We start from the raw sequence: 24461 nt of genomic DNA on the forward strand, positions 1-24461 counted from the left end.
TGTGGAGACTTACAATTCGCTGTCTTAATAAGTTCTGTTAAACAGAATAATTAAGATTGGAAAAAAAAAACAAGTCATAAAGATTAGAATTTCTACGAATTTTATTTAAATATTTTATAATATAAATTTTATATTATTTATATAGTTTATGTTGATTCTAATAATACAATCCATTCTAAGAACCTGCCTAAATTGTTCACATCGATCTGCCAAGTAATTTCTTCACAACCACTTTTTATTATTTGGAATTCAGTTGACACATCATTCAATCATGATATTAGTGTATTCCACGTCTATAATCTGTTTCATTATCTATCACTTGACAGCTTCAACAGATCTATATGGAATGAATCCTCTTATGAGTTATGATCATGGAATTAGAAGTATCTTGCCAATATGAGCACTGCTCTCCATCATCCTGTGAGCATCAGCAGCTTCAGACAGAGGAAAGGTCTCGAATACAATAGGCTTCACCTTGCCTGCTGCAATGGCTGGCCAGACGTGCTTCTCCACCTCGGCGACTATCTTGGCTTTATTTTCAAGGCTTCTATTTCGCAGACCAGCAGCTGTTCAAACAAACAAAAAGAAATTAATAAGAACAATCCACATGTCAGATAACTAAGCGCATAGCCAGTGTTTCCCATAAGTTAACATTTAGCAAAAATAAAGCAGTAAGATTATGAGGTTCCTGATAAGATGCCCTCGTCTAGCAAAGCAACCATCTGTTTGAAGTAGATACAAATGTGTTTAAGAACATAGAAGACAAAAACAAAAGAGTACAAAATAGTTGAGGCTGCTACTTGGATCGCCTCCAGAAAATATCACTAGTCAAGCATAGACCTATTGCATATATGAACAGTGAAGACTTGCAACTGATCTGCCACCAACATATTCACTTCTAACAATATTGGGGACCTATGAATGACATTCGAAGGTTGAGCAAAATTTAACAAATTATTCCTCAGCAAGTCCACCATTCGCTGTAGATATACTTTCTATACGCTTTTGTGAAAATTTACTGACAACAAGGGTAACTAGGGGCAAATTCCTCTAATACTTGGACTATTTGTCTGTTCCCTCAATCTTGGATATGGACATTCGGAGTGGACACTCAGCAACTCCATTGATCACGTGTACAGTTATTCAAAATAGTTGTGTTAGACACTTAGATCTACATTTGTGTACCGTAAAAATACTCATTTGAGTCCACACAGACAAGTTATATGTGCATGAGTTTCAAAACTTTCTAAGAATCAAGTAGAATAAGAGAATGAACTCGAAATGGCAGAGAGGATACATTGAATGGTAAGGCGCTTTGCCAATAGACGAGACAGATTTACTTGTGTCACTGCTCCTCCCATGAAACCAATGATAAAAAGTCTACCATCAATGGCCAAGCTCTCAAGATTTTTCTGCAAGTAAGGCCCACCAACATTATCCAATATAACGTCTACACCTGCATAACAGATTTTTAGTGGCTTTTAGATAGCTTCATTGCCTCGCAAGTTTTGTGTAGTATCAATACCATACCCTTTCCTCCAGTTTCTTCCATCACCCTTGCAACAAAATCTTCTGATTTGTAATTGATGCAAACATCAGCGCCAAGATTTTTGCAAGCAGCCAATTTTTCTTCAGTACCTATAATTCATATGAAGGAAATGAAATATTTTCTTCAAATTCAGTAAATAGACAAACCTCTAGATTAAATCCAGCAACCCCGTGACTAGGATCAAAGCTTATTCCTTGATATTTCTATGAGATAACCAATAATTGCTCTTAACAAGCCCCCAAGTGGCTTAATTGATCATATTTATGCTTCATCTTTATTTTATTTTCTTACTTATCAAAACTGATTAATAATTAGGTGAGATACTATAAAGATTTTTGTGCCATGTATGTATTGTCAAAGGCGATTAATACAAACATGCCAGGATGTTTCTTCATGGCTGCCATATATGTGTGTGCATGCCAACATTTCATGCTACAATATGATTTTCTACATGCAAGGTAAATTTTCTCTGTACACTATCATACCTGCCGTGACAAATACTCTGATTCCAAGGTGTTTAGCAATCTGAATAGCAAAGGTACCAATTCCACTAGATCCACCATGAATCTAGAAGTTCAATCGCATATGATGAGTAATAGTGAAATACAAAGATAAACTATCAGTGTAAGCTTATCTCTTTATCCTAGTTCATGAGAGTTTACAGTTCTTTTCCAGGATTAAGAGGAACTTTATCACAAAGAAGAGCACTCAACTTCTAGTAGTCAAATAAAGCTAACAAAAATTCTTTGTCATGGTCACAAGAGATTGAAATGAATAAAATATTAGAGGGAAAACCAATGGCTAAAATTTGTGGTCATTGCTAAAAAAAATAAAGGTATAACAATTCCACCTTCTAACAGATAGTTCCTGTGGTCTATAATCAAATGCTGATGGATAAGTTTGTATAACAATTTATAGAGCAGGCTCACCAAGACATTGATTCCTTTCGCTTACAAGTGTGCTTTAAAGATAACAAAATGAACTGATCACCTGCCTCTGTGCAAGTTTGACAAACTATGACAGATAAAATGTCACTTAGTTTTAAGAATTTCTCCTTGCAGTTGCTACACAAGCAAACAAAGTGATTTGATTTTGAAATTTCAAATATTTGAAATATTCAATTAACTCTTCTGCAATAAATTATATGAGGAAAAAAATTAATAACAACCAGACAAGAACACAGATTTAGTGTCTTTTCAAAGTTCATAGGTATCAACTACCATTAAGTCTTTGAATGTAGTTCCAAACAAGGGCCACACAAATCTACTAATCTTTGTCAAACTAAAATACTTTTATATTATCTAACTCATTACATTTGAAAAAAAAAAAATCTCAGCTGAATTTGATTTTGGGTCAAAACAAGGTGATTTTATTTTGGGACAGATAGAATTAAACCTGAGTTGAACCTTAAGACCCCAACTTTAAGTAGGACAAACCAGAAATTTGATTGGATGCCAAAAAGGAGCATACTTAAGTCTGGTCCCAGAAGGCTGCATTAGAGAAAATCCACCTAATACAAACTAATATTAGCTGATTTGGCCAAAGTTAAAGACTATACTTACTGGATTAGTGCCCTTAAATTTTCAATTGTTTAATTCTCAAGACATTCTTCTCTTCTCAACATATTTTTCACTAATCTAATCAGCAACTGACAATAGCACCATAAGAGATAACATCTAAACTACACCACATATCGAGAATCCTCCATAGCAACACATGCCAACATATTACCTATGTCCTAAATAATGATCTAACTATCCGTCAATCAAATGCATTTCTTCCAATCAGCTTAAAGAACACTACAAACAACTAAGATTTCATATTTCGTATTGAACCTTCAAGGACACACCAAAGGCTATTATATGTGATTCAATTATTACATATAACACAATACAACAAAGAATTGAGAGAGATTTACTAATAAGGTCTCCCCCGATGACAATCGGCTCATCATGAATACAGTTGACCAAACAGTGCATGCAACTTCCGGAAAACTAGCAGCATCTCTCACAGACACTCCTTCTGGGATGGGAAGTAGCTGCCCAGCTGGTACCGCTACCTTCTCCGCATATCCTCCTCCACTTAGAAGGGCACATACCTGCAGAGGATGGAGTGAACTAGGTCATATGTTATTCACAATTAATGCAGAACCAAATTTTGATCCCTAAACATTTTAAAGAAAAAAGTATGATTAAATAGATGATATCGAAATTTTGATCCCAAAACTGCGAATAAGACAATAATGGCGATAGACACCGAAAGCACCCAAATTATGATTCAAAATCAAGGTAGATCTACAGGAGACAAATAACACAGGGCTTGTTACGCCAGAAACCCAAACTTAGCCTGAAACTGAAAATTGACTACCGACTTAGCTTATTAAATGAACTCTTGCAAGAAAATTCAATCCAATAAATGAAGACCAACAGAGCCAGTAATCCAACAGGGAGGGTCAACATACCTGATCACCAACCTTCCAGCGCGTAACGGATTTGCCTACTGCGATGATCTTACCAGAGCATTCGAGGCCTGGGTAAGGGCTTGCGCCCTTGGGCGGCGGGTATAAGCCCTTCCTCTGGACTGTATCGGCGCGGTTGAGGGCGGAGGCTTCCACCTGGATGAGGACCTCGTTGTCACCAACCGCCGGATCGTCCACCTCCTGAACCTGAAGAACCTCCGGGCCGCCAGGGTTCGTGATCACCACCGCCTTCATCTTGTTCTCGCAGCAAAGAGTGACGCTGTTTCACAAGACAAAGCAGCAAAATTGCAGTAGAACTGCAAAAGTGAGTCTTGGACGAGCGTCCCACCGTTGGATGAAAAGATAATAAAGATTTTTGTTTTAAAAATGGCATTTTAGTAAATTAGGTTTTAGGGTTTCACAGTCTGTATAAGTAGACTTATAATTCAAATTTTGTATATTGTGCTCATCATTTTTTGTTGTTGCGTTTTTTTTTTTTTTGTTATGGAAGGCAATGCATTTATAAAATATTAGAACATACAAAAGTATCCCTAGGTAGCTAGACGAATTATTAAGTTTGAGCAAATGTCGAAAGATTTGCATACATGGACTTGTATTTTTTTGAAAACCACCTTTACATCAAAACTCACTCTCTCAAATTTGTTCATGTTCCTTGCTTGTCACACAAGGTGAATTATAGATAACATGGCAAGGTGACAAGCATTCGTCAAACTGCTAGTTTCTCTATAACGACGTCTGAAGTCCCACGACATTCTCTTGTATGTGTCCATCTCGTGCTGCATGTCAAACCACTATCGAATCTTCAACCACAGTTGGTTGATCAACTAGCAGTTAAAGAATATATGCTCCTACATCTCCATCTCTAGCCCACAAAAGGTACAGCTCCTGCCTTCCGAGTGGTCTTGCTTGTCTCAGGTTGGTAGCTTTCCATGTGCCAACATCCATAGTGTAAAAGCATGGCTCGATTGTAGGTACTGCTTTCATACAATATGCGCCCATGACTTCTTGTCACTCGGGCCCCTGAACTTCATATGCATGCCTTGTGCCCTTGTTTGGCCAACTAAACCATGTGTTCAACCTTTGTACTACTCCCTCTGCAAAACCAATTGATGCTAGGATGGTGTCTCAAAGATGCAATATCTTCTTTATAAGTGATGAGTCTACATGCCTAACTTGCCACTCCCACACTCCTACCTGCTAAAGGTAAGTATGGTAGACCGATCGTATCTATAAGGTGTCTTCCTTTTTCTAGATACGCCACAATGCCTTTGCTAGTAATACAAGATTTCAAGTTTTTAAGTCTCTAAAGCCTAGGCCTCCTTCCTCCTTGGATTTGCACATCTCCAACCATGCAATGGAGAGGTGCTTTGTCATCCACATGAAGCTCTGGCATATACTATAAATCCGGTCCACAATACCACAAGACAATGGTAATATAGACATCCAGAAGCATTCTACTCCCTATAATATTGATGTGATAAATTGTGCTTTGTCTGCATAGGAGATGGTATTCTTTGGCCACAAGTTGATCCTCTTGATCAAGGAATCCATGCGGGGTGTGTAATCTGCTATCCTGAGCTTCTTGAAAGTTAAAAGTATCTCAAATATCTGAAGGGCATGCTCCCCTCATGGAAGTCTGTGATGGCTAGCAATCTAGCTCTAGTTTGCATATCCATGCTTGCCATGTGTATGTTAAACTTATCTTGGTTTGTCGTGAGTCCTGCCATCTCACCAAACTACGCACGCCAAATTCGCATGTTCTATTATGGGCATACGCCTTGATTTAATAGTATATAACAACAATAACAAAACTGAGGAAGAGACTGGGAATAGAACTATAAGTTATGAGTTCATCTTCACTTGATTCGATCAAATTTAACCAATCATCCACCATTGCATTTACTTGACATTGATTGAATTGTCTCAATATTTTTTGATATATCCAGAGGTAACCCATTCCGGAAACCATATCCTCCTCCGCCCCTATGCAATCCAACTATCCTCTTTAAGGCATCACCCGACTAGCTCTAGCATATGGGAACTCCCTTAGGCAGGAAAATTCTCAATTGAGCTAACCCTCTCTGACCTCAACCTCGGACAATTCCTGACAATCGCAACCACCATACTCGGCTACCAGAACCACCCATAGCTTGACAGTTAAAGCCAAGGGTGACACCTAGCCAACGACCCAATTACACCAGATGCACAACTCAACTGTTGTCCCCTCTGGTGCTTGACTTTGTACTACCCAATAAGTTGGCTCCTGACTCTTTGCTCATGTGGCAAATTACGTGGCTCATATGGCGACTGATGTAGCCTTCTAGCAAGGCAACATGGATATTCTCTTCCATCAGCTATCTAAGGTTTGGCAATGGTAGATAAAGGTATGATCTTTTTCTCATACGTGGAAGCTACTCTTTTCTTTTGAACTACTCGCCTCTCTTCTCACTCATGGCCCCACGAGCCTCATTCCTTCAACTCCGAGCTTTGAATTGACTTGACCATCAGAAAGATCATACCGATTACGTCGACACCCGTTGATGTACTTTGACTCGTAGGAGATTAAGGTCTAACCGATTGGAGAGCCGAAGCCACCATAGCTCCAAGGAAAGAAGGAGCAGAGGGGCCCGAGCACATGAAAGGCGCACAATCCATTTCTTTAAATCTTTTCCCCCTTTTTTTTAGTACGTGTGTTGGTCTTAGTTTGATCTGTGATTCTAAAAGGCTCAAATGAGATTAGATTATAAATAATGGGTAAAGCACTTATCGTACAACTTCATTTCATGCTCTTTCAGGCTGAAAACAAACACTTCAAAGTATTTCAATGCAAGAAAGATCATGCTATCTTAAGGGATGAAAATTCTTCAAAAGTATTTCAAAGCAAGAAACTATAAAGCAATATCTGGTACATACATTATAGCACATGATATCCATAGTACACTGCTCTAGGGTTTGACTCATGTACAGCTGAGTTTTATGGGAAGCATCATTGAACTTTGGGAGAAATAGCTGAAGGACATCTTCCTAAAGTGTTCCACATTATGTAGTCTCCAGAGGAAGCCTGTCAAAACAATATACTCTCTTCAATTTTAAGAAAAAAATTGAGATAGGCAGCTGCTGTCGCATAAAATGGAATCATTAACCACGAGATTGTAATCCTCCCTAACTTAAAAACTAAAACGAGGTCTTCAGTTTGACTACATCAACAGATTGATACAAAAATGCTAAAATAAAAAATATGTCAAGTCTATTGAATCTACATTCAGACGATATTAACCACGATGCTATTGTCTCCATTATTCTTCTACATTATAACAATTGCAAAGGACATGTAGCAATTAAAAAATAAATAAATTATTGTCACTACAGAAAACCTAAATATCTATTTTCCATCAGTAACTTCCTTTTCTATAATTTGTATTATCTTGGCCTTTAATTTATCATAAACCTGTAATATAAGGAAACATTACTTTTCTCCCCCAGAAAGTTGGGAACAAACACATTGGTCATATATGAAGCATTTATACCCCCAAGATAAGCTCCAACATTAACAAACAAAGAAATGGCAAGTTCAATTATTTACGGTCAGCCCAACGGATATATGGTAAAAAGAGCTGAAGCACAATCAATCATCTTCAGAATCATTGCCAAGTAATGTTGATGACTACTGGAAGTTTAAGAATTCAATATTTAACTGAATAAACAAATCAAATTCCAGATACAAAAAGACAACAGAATCTACCTGCATAGATAGCTCGATTGGTGCTTTCACAGCTGGATAAATGCTTACCTGCATGCGTATGAGGAATCAATAAACTTATGCCACGGTGATAATGGAGCTTTTGCACATGTTCAGACTTCATATTTGCACTTATGTTAGCATGTTCATGTACCAACACATCAGATGGTGGCATACATATCTGTTAGATCTCTAACTAAGTTCAAAATGATCAACAGCTCAATACAAGAATGTGAGCAGAATAACTAATAGAAAATTATTGTAAGGTGATACTAATGTGCCATGAGAATCAAACAGAGAAGGTAACAATTACTGATCCTTCAACCAATTTCGAAATATTAGCTAAGTTTTTTAAGTCACAATCAAACATCCCAATTTAATGCATCTGGACCAGTAAAATCTCACACATGATCTGTGCAATTGATTTTGAATCTATGAACATCATAATGTAACATTCCTTGGTTTGTTCTTATGTGAAATTACATTAATATAAGTCAAGGGTAGCATAAATCGTGCAAATTTTAGCTGATTATGTTAAAGCAGTAATGACACACATGCATAGTCATCAACTATGCCTTCAACATATATAAACACGCATAACTATACATGAACATTCATTTGCTTTTAATGCATCGCTACTTGGCAGCAAGCCAAGCATGCCATAAATCAAATTAAAGAGCCACTGAACTAACAGCATAAAGTGATGAGTGAAAAGAAAAGGAAAAATAATTAACACATGATTTTCCAGAAGAAAGCAAACACTTTAGTTACTGAATTGTACACAGATAAAATGTATGGGAAAGCATGCTTTAGATCTTCACATATTACTTCCATGAAGCTTTTCCAAACTTTATCAGCATCTAAATTACTATTGGTTGCTTTCCCAAGCCCATTTGTAGTTGTATCATAGAAATTATTTTTACCAAGGGCAAGTGTTCAAAAATGGAAACATTACAAGTGAATATTCATTTTATTATGTCTAGAAGATAACCAAATAATGTGTTGGTTATCATATTCAAACATTTCTTGAACTATTTGAGTCCGTGTACAAAAAAGGAAACAAGAAAAAGGAGAATGGGAAAGATTGTCTAGGTTGTTATTTTTCAGAGTGGGCTATGGTTGAACCCATTTTTTCTTGTTCCTTTCTTGAATTACTTGTATTTTTAATATAATAATATAATACAGGGGATATGTTTTTGGTTTTCCTGAGTTGAATGGGCACAAATTAAGATTTTCAAGATTAGAAAACTTTAATCAAAATTGAGTCAACTATTTTGACGGCCTACACTTTGTGCTTCAAATTAATTTTGAAGATTATAAAATAAAAATGACAAACCCAACACGAGAATGAAATGGGAAGGTGAAAAAAATAGAAGTGGAGCCAAGCCGTCTTGGATAAAACTTCTCAAGTCAAGATGGTTGAGTTTCAGAAGTAAACTTTTTCTGTATGTTTGTGTTGAGTTACAAGCTTTTGTAAATCATTTTCACAAGTTTTGGATCTTACAACTTTAGTTTTCTTCATCAAAGTTTTGCACAATTAACTGTTCTAAATTTTAACAACTAAAATCAAATCCAGAAAAAAGAAAATAGACGCTTGACAAAACTTGGAGATTCATTTTCAAATTAGATTAAATGAAGCTAAACTATTCAGGTGAAAATAAACACTTGGTTAAGAAAATGAGTAATTCTGCTAAAGCAAAGACATTTTTTCCAAGTTAGTAAAATTAGGGAATGTTTAAATTTGACCATGTTAGAAAACTAAATGTAAATATTAGTAGCAAGTGGTGTAGTATGTAATTTAAAGTCCCTATATGTTCTAAAGTAGCTCCAAAGAGCATGGTTTGAAACATTTAATTCTGCTCTACTACACTTTAAGATGATCAGAACTGTCTATTGAGTATTTCATTTTACCACTCTAGCTGAGAAGTGCATTCTGGATGATGAGTTTCTCAGGGTTCAAAATTCTGGAAAGTCTATCTTCATTAGCACTTTGACACCATAGGTCTAGATGATCTGAGATATTTCCATGACACAAAAGTGGCCACTAATGGAGAGATATTTATATCTTCCAGTGAAAGCATGCAATTGATATGCATGAGAAAAATGGTACACTATGAGCTAAACCAATTGATACCCCTATGGATCAAACTGATGCCAGAATAGGGGGGCTGAATTAGTTGGGATACATATGGACTAATCCAGATACATATCGAAGACTAATTGTTGGGAAACTGAATTACTTTATAGTGACAAGAATATAACATTCACAATCAGCATCATAATTCAGTTGCTTGAGGTCCATCCTTGAGGTTCCGTGTCATGAGTATTTCGAGGCAATCTTAGGAATTCTACAATACCAAAAGAATTCTCCAGGGATGTCACATGTATTAAGATTGAAGTCATGTTCAAATTTTAGGACACTAATGTTGACTAGGCAGATTCACAATGGTAGGAGATCCACATCGAACAGCCACATCCATTTACGGGAGTAATTAAATTCTAGGAAGAGCAAGAACAACTAGACTTTTATAGTCAGATCAAATACAGAGGTGGAGTATACGACAATGAACCCACCTATATGTGAGAGCCACTGGGTTAAAAAGTTAATGACTGAATGGGATATGCTCCTACAGAGCCAATGAAGTTGTACTAGTTGGCGTGCATAACTTTTAACCCAATGTTTCATGAGAAGAAGAAAACACAGGAAAATTATTTGTCATTTTATCAGAGAGATGCAATCCAATGAAATTGCCATGTCATTTGTCAGCTATAATGATCAATTAGAAAATTGCTAACCAAGTCTTTAGGTACTAGGACCGAATATCCATAAACAATTTGGTTACATAGTATTATCACTAATGTGAGAGCGTTAGTAGAGACCTAAATGTAAATGCTAGGAACATGTTTGTGAATAAAAATACCCTGAAAATTTTGAAGACCCTACAGAAACAAATGTGAGAGACCACTAATATGGTGCTACACAAATTCTATTAAAGGCATGTAGCATTTTCCAAATAAATAATTCCGATAACAAAACAACATGCATGGAAGTACTTGGAAATTCAATATTTAATGCTAGATGAATTAATTTACAAAACACTCACAGATTTTGGGTCTATTGACATTTCAGACAGTGTGCCTCCGAGAATCTTAAATGACACCTGAAAATTATGTTTATATGGATGAGAATTCATAGCTGTAAACATGCTAAGAAGTGGTCAAATATTAATTAAGAAATGCAAATATTGATTAAGTTTTGTTTCAGTGCCAACCTGACTTAGAACTATTTTTACATGCCCAAATCAAGTTGGTTGAAGCAATTATGTCATGGACAACCATTTATGAGATAACCTTTTTGATCCAAAAAGTTAAGAGGGATAACCTTTTTGAGATAATGGTTGGTCGTATAACATCGCTTCATAGTTTAAAGTTTTTAGATGTTGACATACCGAAAATTGATCCACATTTAGAATCATAGATTAGAATTTTATGGGGAAAAACTAGCAAACGGAATGACCTAAGGAAAAAGAGGTATGGAAAGGAAAGATTTTCCTAGTTTGTGATTCCTTGGAGGGAAGAAAAAGAGAAAAGGTTTAAATTTCCTAAATTGAATAACGAAGAACATTAAAGAAGTGTTTAATTATTTAATTTTATTAAAAAACATTGGAATTCAAATAAGCGGAACACCTCCATGGAACCTTTCCACCTGATTTGAGCAGAAACAAAATGAGGTGAAACTGGGGAAATATTGTCCCAGTTGCTTCGGTCCCACTATTCACCCACTGAAAAAAGAAATAACACATGGGGAATCTAAAGAAGCTCTTTCACTGTAAGAAACTTGCCCTTAAGTTCTCCCTCTATCACCTAGTCCATTGGTTGGAAAAACAAGTTCAACCTGTTATCAATATTTCTAAGCTTGACACAAGGAATAGATAAGAATGATTGAGAAGGAGAATTGGTATTCCGTGTTCATTTTGCAACTAAACACTGGAATAATTATTCCCAAAAAATTCACGAAGAAATAAAAACTATTCCTACAAACCAACTATGCGATAGGTTTTGAGACTTTCGATTAAAATGATAAAGATTAATAGATGATCAATAAGTAGGAATATATGGTGGAAAAGCTGAAATTAGCCAAGGTCCAATTAGATAACAGCACTTATGCAATAACTATGACCAACTTCTAAAGAACTGATCAAGTGCCTAGTTCCCAATAGTAAATGACATAATGCCAAGACCCAATTGCATATATATAAGCCTTGACTGTCTGGAAATCATAGGCTAGTTGTGAATCCAAACTTCATTTTAAGAGCCCTAAAACTATAAAGCAAAAACATCACTGTGGCCTTGTTGTGTCCGCATATAAGTGAGACAAATGTGCATATTATGTCTATGATCACTCATAAGGTTTTATGCCAAATTGTACCATACATATCTCAAGATGGTCAAGTCTCAGATAAAAATCAGAAATAAGAAAGGATTGGTGTTGCATCCATATGGATGTAGTGTTGCAGCTAATTCAAAGGGTAAAAAACTATTTTTTGATAATCAAACCAAACAAGATACTCCAACCACTAAAATTCCAGATTCCATCTCTTTAGAGGCTAAGAGAAGGTTGAAGCGAAGAACAAGAACTAACCAAGAACCTTGCATCATGATTTGAAATCTCATACCATACCAAGTGGCACGATTAAAACGACATTCTGAAAAAGAAAACTCGAAACTACTTTGTAATTGTAGTAATCATGTTGATGACTATATTGTCATTCTAACATTCAACATCCTTAGATATGCTACAAAGTGCGTCAAGTTAAAGTGATGTTTATTATTATTTTTCAGCTTTTGTTCATGCAATACAAGGTTAAAATTGTACGATTCTATATGGGAGTTAGGAATATAAATGTGTTCTTTTCTTGTTCATCTCTTTCCTTCTTCTCCTTCCGATTGTTCACTGGCACCATATATTGAAACACTGATACGGTACTGAAACAATATCATTTCAATCAAAGTCTAAAACTCTAGCATTGATCAAGACTTGAACCTTGCTTTGCATTAAGATATGCATTGGATAACCCCAATATAAAAATTCATTTCAAAAGCTAATAGCAGAATTAAATGGTGAAACTCTTGAAGCAAAAGGGCATGTAATACATGTATCAATAACAATTATAACTTTTGATGCCATGCAATTGTCAAGAATCTAATTGTAAATACAAGGGATCTATTGGTAAATTTCATATTACAAGATGTAAAATGTAATTTAATGAATAATAAATATTGGTAGAGGGGACTACCTAGATGATATCTTAATTTTACTCTACTAGTATCAAAGAAAGAGTATTCCTAAGCATTGACCTCCATCATGCGAGTAGATCAATCTCCAACCCTCTTTCCATGTGTGAGCCTCCTACAATTAAAGTTTTCCTCTCTGGGATACAAGATACATCAATCACAAGATCCTATAATCACAAATGCTAATGTTACTAGTTTCGAGATGAGTCCCCTAATCCCATAGTGATTTTTTCCCATGTAGAGGCCACGACTGTTGTCTCTGATCGACCAAGTGCACGAGAGCTCCTCGTGAGGAGATTGTGAGCCCAGCCAGTAAGAGGATCCTCATTGTCAACTAGATCTCAACAAGACTCATTGCCTGCATCAATTGAAAGAAAGACTTAGTCGAGCTCTACCCCATCTCAATCGCCATTGACTACAAAAAAAAAAACTCTAAAGTCACTTCATTTTTCAAAGACCTTATGGTGAATCTTGTATAAATATCCTTCCATAATTTGGACATCACTTATTGTTAGAACAAAACAAGCCATAAATCATTGCTATCATATGCACCAACATCAATCAACCTTATTAACTTTTTTACAATTTATTTCCAAATTCTTCCACCAACCCTATTACCAAGCCTTTCTTAAATAAAAGAAGCCTTCTAACCTTAAGCCTCATGAACCATGCTATAATAGCAATAAAAAAAATTATGTTTATCCCTTTACATGGGAATGTTGAGGGTGTCTACCACCTCTAGACCACCATTTAATCCCTTAATAAACAAATCTACTTTAGTTATTTAGTTGTTATTTCAAGGATCCTATGGGGATAGGAGACATCATTAGCAAAGTCAAAGAGGTTGTGGGTAGAGTCGCAAAGGTAGTATTAGGCAAAGTTATATGTAATCATTGTGAGAAGCTTGAGCATACCATAGACATTTGCTACTCCATGGCTATCCACCAGGACATCCTCTACACACCATCCATGTGGCACATCCAGCAACAACCACTAGAGATGGTTCTTTTGCTCCCATCATCTTTGTTTCTAGCTCTACTATTTGGCTTTTTTGACTTAGGGCAACAACACATATCTCCTCTTAGTTAAATGATGTCTTATGTCATAGGGGCATTTATACAACATTTAAGACACATTCCATTAACCTTTTACCTAGATCCTTAAGGGCAATTAAAAGCGTCTGATAGCATCCCTCTACTCTTGCATCACTCAGTTCATCTACCAATATTATGTTTGCAAATGGTTTGATGACATTTGTAAAAGGTGTTACCACTTTTTGTGTTATTTATCTGTCTAATTTCACTTTAAACTTGTAACCTATCATTAAGCTTACTACAACTTTACATTATTCCATAATATTAATGGGTAATATTTACCCATTCAAGATTCACAAACAGGAAGATGATTGACATCAAGCATGCATATCGAGGTTTCTACCTATTATCTATATTCTATACCACCTTGTGCTTTCATAATTTAACCCTCTAAACTTCCTTTACAAGTTTGAAACCACCTTAGTCATGATCATTTCTAGTCCTTAGTCCTTAGGAAATGTTTTCTAATCTATCTTACGAGTCTCAAGTCAGTCTACATGAAGTTTCTTACTAAAATATTGTTCAAAATTTCATTCTATTTTTTCTTCCTTCTATGCTACTTAATGTTATTAAGAAATTAAAGGATCAATAAATATTTTCTCACTCCTTCCAAAGTCTTAAGTCATCTTATTTACATTCACCTTAGCAGAATGATGTAGCTAAAAGAAGTACTGTCACTTGGTTGGTTGTTCTTACTCTATTGGCATGGAGTTACAAGTTTTGGAATAATATCATTTTTAGTGCATGCTATTTATATATGCATGCCTTTAATTCCCCATGGTAATGTTCCCTTTCCTATTTGTTTCCAAGTAATCCTCTTTATATCTTCGACCCAAGGTATTTGGGTGCACTTATTTTGTTCATCTTTTATCTCGCGACAGAGATAACCTATCACTAAGAGTAGATAAGTGTGTCTTCCTTGCTTAATCCTGATTGATTGCAAAAGAGATACCATTGTTACACTTTGTATCGCAATGTGCATCTATGTCAACTGATGTCAACTAACTTGAGTCACTTCTTTCTTCAAAATCATAATCTACTGATAATTCTGTGACTGAGGCATTTCCAATTTCTAAACCTGTCTATTTCATTATCTTTTCTTGCAGGACTACCAACATCAGAGCCACTATCATTAAAACCTTAAAACCTTATAATGCGTGACCACAAGGCATCATTGCCCACCCAAAACCATCTACTGTTCCAGATTCGACCTCTGACTTAAGTTTCGCATTGTTCTCCTGAAAGGTACTCACAATTGTCACCTAGCTATTTTGCTTGTATCTATTATTTGACATCACATTCTATTCTTGTAATTGTTTCCATGGTTTAGAATCTCAAGCCGTATCGGAATTTCAATTTATGACTAGAATGATACAGTTTTGATATCATATCATGCTATACCGATATGATTTCGATATAAATATATTAATTAAAAATAAAAAATTAATATAAATATTTAAAAAATTAAAATACAAAAAATAAAATAAATTTAAAAAAATACAAGATCACAACGCTTCTATACGGTAAATAAATAAATAAATATTTTATTATATATTTTCAAAATTAAAACAAATAATATAATGGGATAGTTTTAGTAAGATTTGATTAAATCTATTTATATTATCCTATTTATGGTTAGGAACTGATTGAAATTATTAACCTAAGTTTCAATTAAAACCTAAGTTTTTTTCACCCACAAGCGTCCCGCCACGACCCAGTTGAGTTCGTCAAGGCCTCCACAACCCCACGGAGTTCACCACGGGATCAGACGACCTCCACGACCCTGCGGAGTTCGCCGCAACCTCCATGACCTCATGATGTCAATGCCAAATGGAACAGTAAATTTAGCCCGTTGCAACCGACACAAAACGGAATTTTAAACTATGATTGTTTCAAAAATGCTCTCATATTCAAGATAGAGACATACTATGGTTGAGGAAATGTTGATATTACAGTCTCATACTACCAATAAGATGGTACTTCTTCCTCCTTATTCACAATAAAGGCATCACCTATAGTATTATGGATTTATTAAAGATTAGATTGGCGGCTAAGAGATACATTTAGATTTATAGAGTCGATTAGCTGAACACTTTTTCACCTGTGATATTCACTCCATGTATAGTCTAAGGCATTCCCTTAGAGGTCAATTCAGCTTTGCTCACTTGTAGTTTGAGATGAACAAAAATGTCTTAAATATGTTGGTACTTCAACTTATTAAAAAGTTTATTCTATTTATTATCTTTGTGGATTAACATCATTTGTGGTGACTCCATAGGATCATGAGGCTGAAAAGTCTATCTTCATCAACACTTTGAAATCAAGCATTTAATTGACCTAAGATATTTTCTTGATATATTAGTGAACCACTCAAGATGAGACATTATATCTCTCAATAGAAATATACTTGATATGCTCAAGCAAACTGTAGATTCAAATATCAAATTGATACCAAGACAAGGGGAGCCATTAATTGATCCAACAAGACATGAAAGACTCATTGTGAACTTAACTATCTTGCAATCACAAGACCGCAATGAATGTGATCATTTGCATCTGGAGACAACATTGAAAATTCTGAAACTTAAAGGATGCTCCATAAAAAGGTCTCCTTATTAGAATTGAGGTAACCTTCACAATATGTGGTGTATTGATACTAACTTGGCAGCATGTTGTTTGCAAATCTCTATTTAGTCAATGAGACACGTAAAGAAGTAAATATTAAGCTCAAATCTTGATGAGAAACACTAAAAATAAAAGGTTTTAGATTTAGTAGAGTAAAGAACGAATATATAAAATTTAAATTTAGAAGTAATAGACATAGCAAGATAATTGTTAAAATAGGAGATGACAAGTTAGTTGTAATTAAGAGCTTTAAGTATCTAGAACCATTTTTATAAAAGGATAGAGGAGTTGATAGCAATGTTTTACCTAGAATGCAAACAGAAGGATCGAATAGAGGAGGGTGTCATGTGTTCTTTGTGATCATAAGGTACCTCTAAATCTTAAAAGAAAGTTTTAAAAAATTATGTTATACGGAACTCAATGTTGGGCTATGGATCAAACACACAAGCAAAAGATGAGAACCGCAGATATGAGGATGTTAAAATGATATACGAACATACGAGGATGCACATGGTAAGAAATGAGAACGTTAAAGAGAAAATCGAGGTTGCACCTATTAAAAGAAAACTCCAAAAGACACATTTAAGATGGTACGGAGATTGACTTAAGCAACCAATAGGCGATGTGAGATCATAACAAATACACAATAAGTGAGGAAGAGGGAAATCAAAAAAAAACTTGGCTAGCAACGATAAATCAAGATAAAATTATTTAAATATAAATAACGATATAGTAGAGAATCAATCTCAATGGCGTAAGAGGATCCATATAGTCGACCCCACTTAATAGGATAAAGGCTCAGTGGTGGTGGTTGTTGTATTGGTACTAACTTAGCAAGTTCTCTCATAAAAAGAAAATTCAACTAGAGCTATTGCATCCGCTGAGAGATAAATAGATTTCTTGGAAGAGAAAATGAAGTTGTAACATCATTTGTTAATTCAAATGGCAAGTTAACCGATTTGCTAACAAAGTCCTTAAGGCCTAAATTTCCTACAAGGGCGAGCAAAAATTTGGGTAAATCGAATTAAACGACCGAATTTAAAAATTCGATTCGATTATTTAGGAATTTCGATTTAAAAAATCAATTATTTCAAATAATTCAGTTCGGTTTCGATTTTAAAGTCCCCAATTCAATTACATCAAATAAACCGACTTACTCGTGAGAAACTGATTTAATCATGAGAAGCGGAGGGGCAAGAGAAGTGGCACGCGATAGAGGAGCTAAATCAGAAGATCGAGGCGGCGGTGGTCGACATCCTGCTATACTTCGACACGTCCACCACCTCTGAAGCCATGGTCCGCTCCATGGTCGACGAGCGGCTCAGCCTTGACTTCTCCCGCTGCGGCCACAAGTTCTTTGTCTGCGGCATCGTCAAAAGCATATCAAGAGGAGGAAGAAGAGGCAGGGTGTTCCACTAAGAGGAGTCGTAGACCTAAAGAGTTCCACCTCCGAAGCCATGGTCTACTCTAGCCTCCATGACCGGCGAGCGACTCGGCCTTGACCTCTCCAGTCGTGGCTGCAAGCTCTTCATCCACGGCATCATCGAGTCCTTCCTCTCCTCGCAACAAGAAGAGGATGAAGAAGTTGCTACCGCGAGCTCTTTTGAATCCAGACCGAAGAAAGAAGAATCTATGGAAGAGATCAAGAGGAGGAAGAAGAGGTGGGGCGTTCCAAGTTGCTATTGTTCCTCTCCTCACAACAGGAAGAGGATGAAGAAGCTACTGCCACAGATGCTTCCGAATCCCGTCCAAAGAAAGAAGAAGAAATTGCAAAAGAGATCAAAAGGAGGAAGAAGAGATGGGGCATTCCACTAAGAGGAGTCATAGCCTTGCAAACGGCGATCTCATCCATCCCTAAACCAGTAAATCCTAAAAGTTTGGTTAATTCGATTTTCGATAGAATTAACCGATATTTTATCGGTTTGGTTTATTCAGTTTTTGTTGAAAAGTTTGGTCAGTTTGGTTAGCTTGAAAAAATTTGATTTGTTCAGTTTCGGTTAATTCAATTTGATTTGGTTTTAACCAAATACTCAACCCTACCTACAAGTGGGCATTGCTAAGGAAACGAAAGAGGGTAAGGAAAAGAACCTTTAGAATTGAGAAATATTTCTCTAATTTTTCTTTATTCAGAGAGAAGAAAAAAAGTAGAATTTTCAATCAATCCAACAGTTTCCTTAGAATAAAGGAATGAGTGAGCAAACACCTAAATTTCAAACCTTTATTTGTCAAAAATATTTAAAAAAACAAATAAAATAGAGATGCAGTACAGATTTACAAAGATATTGATGAGATTAAGGGGCTGGGATCTCTTTTGTAGACCCAACAACAATAACCTGGTAACATATGCTAAGTTCTCTATCTTTGGTAGAGCCATTAAAATGAATTTAAAAATTATACCTAATCTGGTTATTCTACTGGTTTAAATTTAATAGGTTCATTATGATTTGCATCAGAAGGTCAATGGAATGAGCAAAAAGCAGCAAGATATGCACAATCTAAGTATTTGCATCCAAAAGAATTCATAAGAATCTAAAATTGCATAAATTTAATAATGAAATATATCTAAACTTGATATTTGATACCCTTTTTCTGATTTTCAAAATAGCCTGTATTATTGGTTTTATTTAAAAAAAAAAGAATATTTAGATTATATCATTGTAGTAAAATCTCATAATGTGTTTCTTAACTTAGCATTTTTTTTTACCTATGGTACTTTTGATCTTAAGTCTTGTTTGGAAATCCAGTATCACAGCCCCTTTAGTAAAATACTCATAAATTCTTTTACCTAGTCCACCCCATCATTTACCTTTAACATAAGTAGTACAGACACGTTGAAGTGCCATAACTTAGCATCAATCTTTATAATAACTCAGTGGCAAGTAGTGTTCAAGTCAGACCAAAAACAAATTCAGATTTACTACAAAATCAAACTGATGAAATACTCTGATAAACTCTATTTTTTATAAATATGTTTCTTCTTCAAACATGAACTTGAAAACTAGTTGTGGCAGCTATACGACTACAATTAAATTACTTCGCTAAAAGAGAATTTAATATTGAAGTGTGACAACAAAAAAAGAAGCATTCATTCTGACAGGATAAATACTATAACTGAATGCAAATAAGACATTAGTGCAAGTATTGAGCGATATTTTAACTGTCCAAGTGTCATCACATAAAAAGAAAAACCAAACAAACAAAAGATAATATAATCAACATAAGCATTTGGAAAGTGAAGACTCACTTTTGCATAATTGTATGCTTCCCAACAAAAAGGTTCTTCCAAATCAGCTGACTCAAGTTCCTTACTCATTTTTTCCATTAAATTTTCCTCCATGTTTAGAGCATTGTTATAGGCATCTTCCTCAATGTCACTATCTTCTTCAATTATATCTCTAGAAACTGACCTAGGCAGTGAAAAGCCTCTCTGCATTGTCCTTGGATGAAATTTGATCGTTCCAGAAAATGTCGCCTCAATGCTTCTACCAGTTATACCACGCCCAGTTGTAACAATTTTCCATTCCATGAAATGCTCAGTCATTGAAACTGTTCCAGCAGAAGGATTTCCATCAAATGATGCTACCCTCCTATGAGGAAAAGGCATGAGAACAGTACAAAACTCCATAGAGAAGGGAGCTTTGTAGCCCTCCATCAAACGCAACTTGAACAAAAAAGCACCTTCATCTTCTGAAACCATTGATAACTGGTAGAAACCTTTCACTGGTGGATCAGAAACACATAAAGCCTGATAATGCATCAAAGAAAAATTCCCAACTGGTGGAGAAAACATTATAGATTGCTTATCATCTCCATGCCCTGATGCCTGAACACAATGGTGAAATGATAATATTTCAACCCTAGCATTCTTCAGTCCGCTCAGAGGCAATGAGACATCAGGCAGTCCTTCTAAGTCTGCTCTGCAGTTCACTTGCCCTGAAATTGAAACAGAATCTGATATTTCTTCACGATCATACATTGCAGCATTTATAGTCTCATGAATTGTGAACAATATTCGCTGCTTTCCTTTGTATAAATATGGCTTCCAGGCAGGTTGCTTGAGTTCCATAGGTGGTAGTTCAGAAGAAGAAAATCCTTGGGTTTTGATTGCAGAAACATTTGAGAAGTTTAGGTCAAGAGGTGTCCCTGATATCAGATGTGACCACAGGCAAACATATATTTTATCATGAAAACCATCCAAAATTTCAAACTAGGGAATTATGATACAGAAAAATTTTGAGATGAGAAATACCATAACTAAAAGTACCAACCAAAGGGTATCGAACTGCTGATAAAAGTGCACAGTGCATCTTTGTCTATTGGTCTGGAAGTGTTTCTGGAACCATCTGTTGCTACAGTAACAGCAGAAGCACCTAAAGTACTTGAAGCAGTAGCAGATACTGCAATAGGTTTTGCCCTGGCTGAAATTCCTGATATGCCTATACTACCTGTAATTGAGTCCAGCAAACCTCCTACAGACGAAGATGAACTAATGACCTCAGTATCTAAAGAGTCTCCAGTAATTATGTCCCCTATAGTGTGTGCCACCATAATGGCCCTGCAAAAACAAGAATTTGTGAGCATGCAGACATTCATGCCAATTGATAGGATCCAATCACATTTAACTAAGTTCCAAGCATGTTGGAAGAAAAGAATGAACACTGAAAGAGGATCTAACAAATGAATTCATGGAATTGAATCTATTAATTTTAAGCTGGCCCATCTTTAACCCATCTAATTTCTGATGTAGGATAACCTTTTGACAATTTACCAAATTACAAAATCATATGTGGTTCAAATAACACCTAATGTACCTCGAGAACATCTTTCATAGAAGATTCATCTTTCGCATTTTTACAATACTTCTCTCTGCTAAACTATGTATCTAAAAATTGTTTAAATTAACTCCTATAATGGAGCAACTTTACATCAACATAAGCTAATTTCACCAGCACAAATGGTTGTTCATCTGAGGTTCGAGTCGTTCTGAATATAATAGTATTAAATATTAAATGAGAGAAACAATCTCTCATCACTGTGCTATGAAAGACAAGATCCCAATTCTACTATATCAATTAAGAAGTACTACATGTGAAAGAGAAAACATCACCAATTCAGGCACTGCAAGTAGACAGCAGTTTTGAACATGGAAAGAAGAAATTATTATTTACCATAAAACTTACATTACCCTGTGATACATGGAAGATTGAATAGAAGGGCAGAAAGGTTGTTCTCCTCCAATCCTGAACTTCCACAATCAGCTCTTCCATGCAATTTCTCATATAATTTAAGTTGTTGAGGCAAAACCAGAGGCAAAATGATAATATAGTACCCTCCCTTTACATGCAGAATTAATGGCCACAGCAAAGACTCAGTCTCGCCTTCTTTTCCAGTGATAGAAAGTGATATTACGTGACGAGTGATTGGATCATCAACCCAAGAGTCAGATCCTCGAGTTGACTGAGGCAGTCGGATGCCAAAACCTTGAGCAGAACCTTCCCTGAGCAAGAAAATCCACTCAAATAATTCATAGGCTTGCATATATCATTAACTACTGCAGATCTCAAAAGAAAAGAACAATCTAGGATGAAAGCAAACAAAATTTTGGAATTACTATGAATCATGATGAATGGAATGCTATCGAAATGACCAAATGTCTCACGAATTGCACTTAGATGGACGACTAAAATTACTTGATGAACATCAACGAATTTTAGTATTCGTAAACAATTAAAGAAAAGGTTAATTGCCAAAGATTTTACCTCCTCTTCCTCTCTGAAAAGGCGGAAGCAAATTCAAGATCTGACGGAAGCATATGCTGCAAGTTGTTTCCATTATTCTGCAAACTATCAGCCTCTCTAGCATAAGCCGAACGCCATTTCTTCTCCACCGTCGGGAATCTCCTTCAAAATGGTGAAAAAAGAAAGAAAGAAGCCGATTTTGAAGTGAGTAGTAATACTCAAGTTACAAAGATCAAGAAGAAAACCCTAAGATTAAGTGGCGAGGAAAAGGTGAAACGGAAGGTACGCCGATTTACCTTGAAAAGACGATGACGTCCTGGGAGTTGACGATCCAAATGGCACGGATGGCCATTGTCGCGCCGTGATTTCTTCTCCGAGGTCGGAGGCGAGTAAACTGCACGTCGTATGATTGAGAAAATCACAGATTGGGCGTTGGGGTCAAAATGACAACATAATAACACAGCTTAATCAATATCTTTACAGGATTATTATTTTATATTTAATATTTATTAACAAAAAAAAATTTATTAGATCATCAATCTATCTATCACACCTAAAATTAATCAATTTAAAAAATTAAATATTTAATTAATAATCTAATATCTTTAATAGATTACAACTGCCTATTTTTTTTTTTTTTAATTTAAGAAAACTCTTAGAAGTTTTTCCAAGTTATACAATATCCTCTTCCGTCGTAATTAATTGTAATTTTTCAATTTACCTGACTTCACATGATCGAATGGGACCTGTAAACCATATGAAATCACTGGAGTAGCGGATAGAAGCTTTCCAAGTTGTCTTAACATAAGAGTGTAAGAAGTATTAGAATTGAGCGCTAAATATTACAAAAATATAGTTGAAGTATTGGCTTCAAAACGTTCCAATTGCTCCCTTTTTATAAGCTTTCATCACCTTCGGTTGGACTTAATTGTTCTAATGTGTTTACACCAATCAGTTAATTAGATTTCACTACCCGTGCTCCCCTTTTATAAGCCTTCATCAACTTTAGTTGGACTTGATTGTTTTGTTTTATCGATGATGCTGATCAATTTAATAAGATTTCATTATCAATCGACTAATACACTATAGGGTTAGGTTATTCAATCGTTATCGAATAATATTTTATATCAATGGCTCTCTTTAATTTTCCTATTGTACCTTCACTTAGTTGATCCCTAATCGATTTAATCACAAATAAAGATAATATGTTCTCTAATTAATTAGTCTGAGTCAATTTCCTAGTTGACTCATTTACCATCGATTGACTTGAATATTTTAATTGTCAAGTGACCCCACATTTAGTCCTCAATAAAAAATATTCTATTGATTAGCTCATACACTTTAAATCGATTATACACTTCAATCGACTATATCATGATTATAATCATCCTAAAAGTTGAATTTTCATTTAAGTCGGGAGTAACTCTCTCTCATAGACAATCTCTCGACTCTTAACTCATTAAGAAAGAATTTACATATATCTTCTTGGTCTCATGATCATCTTTTATTAAGTTTCTTTTCTCTTGGATGTACTTAAAGCTATGACTCACTCAACGTATCATCTTTCAAATATCTCATTCAATTCTATCTTTCTTTAATTTTTTTTAGACCTCAAATCATTGAGTAATCATTAACCTTTGTTATGCTAAATCATCTCCAAAAGTGTGTATTTACATGACTTAATACCCACACCAAATAAATATACAATTCTAACTTGAACTTTTTTTTCTCAAATATTGCTTATATCACTTAAAGGTTGACTAAACAAAATATATGTGTGATTATTTAAATTTAATATTTGTTAAATTCCAATTAAATGTTGCACAAACAAATATGAGCAAAAATCAAGAGCACCCTTTTTTTATCGGGAATTACCAAAAAGGTACATCTTTTTTATTTATTATCAAAATAATTTTTCATCTTGTTTGAGCACTTTTTTTTA

At 35.3% G+C, this 24461-nt stretch overlaps 2 protein-coding genes across 2 annotated transcripts; both read right to left on the reverse strand.

The window, feature by feature from the left end:
- Nucleotides 1-217: 217 nt before the first annotated feature.
- Nucleotides 218-4319, reverse strand: LOC141813145 (uncharacterized). The gene is made up of 6 exons (XM_074701053.1): nt 4011-4319; nt 3468-3647; nt 2035-2116; nt 1531-1638; nt 1298-1456; nt 218-566 (listed from the first exon to the last, which is right to left on the reverse strand). Exons 1-6 carry the CDS (start codon nt 4260-4262, stop codon nt 370-372), a joined length of 978 nt encoding a protein of 325 aa, XP_074557154.1. The 5' UTR covers nt 4263-4319; the 3' UTR covers nt 218-369.
- Nucleotides 4320-6800: 2481 nt separating this feature from the next.
- On the reverse strand, nt 6801-22963 carry LOC141813142 (AP-5 complex subunit mu). The gene is made up of 8 exons (XM_074701050.1): nt 22816-22963; nt 22541-22681; nt 21967-22278; nt 21050-21336; nt 20026-20924; nt 10872-10928; nt 7771-7818; nt 6801-7089 (listed from the first exon to the last, which is right to left on the reverse strand). Exons 1-8 carry the CDS (start codon nt 22869-22871, stop codon nt 7015-7017), a joined length of 1875 nt encoding a protein of 624 aa, XP_074557151.1. The 5' UTR covers nt 22872-22963; the 3' UTR covers nt 6801-7014.
- Nucleotides 22964-24461: the final 1498 nt, after the last annotated feature.

The sequence above is a fragment of the Curcuma longa genome, chromosome 20, assembly GCF_044706935.1.
Source record: "Curcuma longa cultivar G26 ecotype Majalengka, Jawa Barat chromosome 20, ITB_CL_G26_1.1, whole genome shotgun sequence".
NCBI classification, from domain to species: Eukaryota; Viridiplantae; Streptophyta; class Magnoliopsida; order Zingiberales; family Zingiberaceae; genus Curcuma; species Curcuma longa.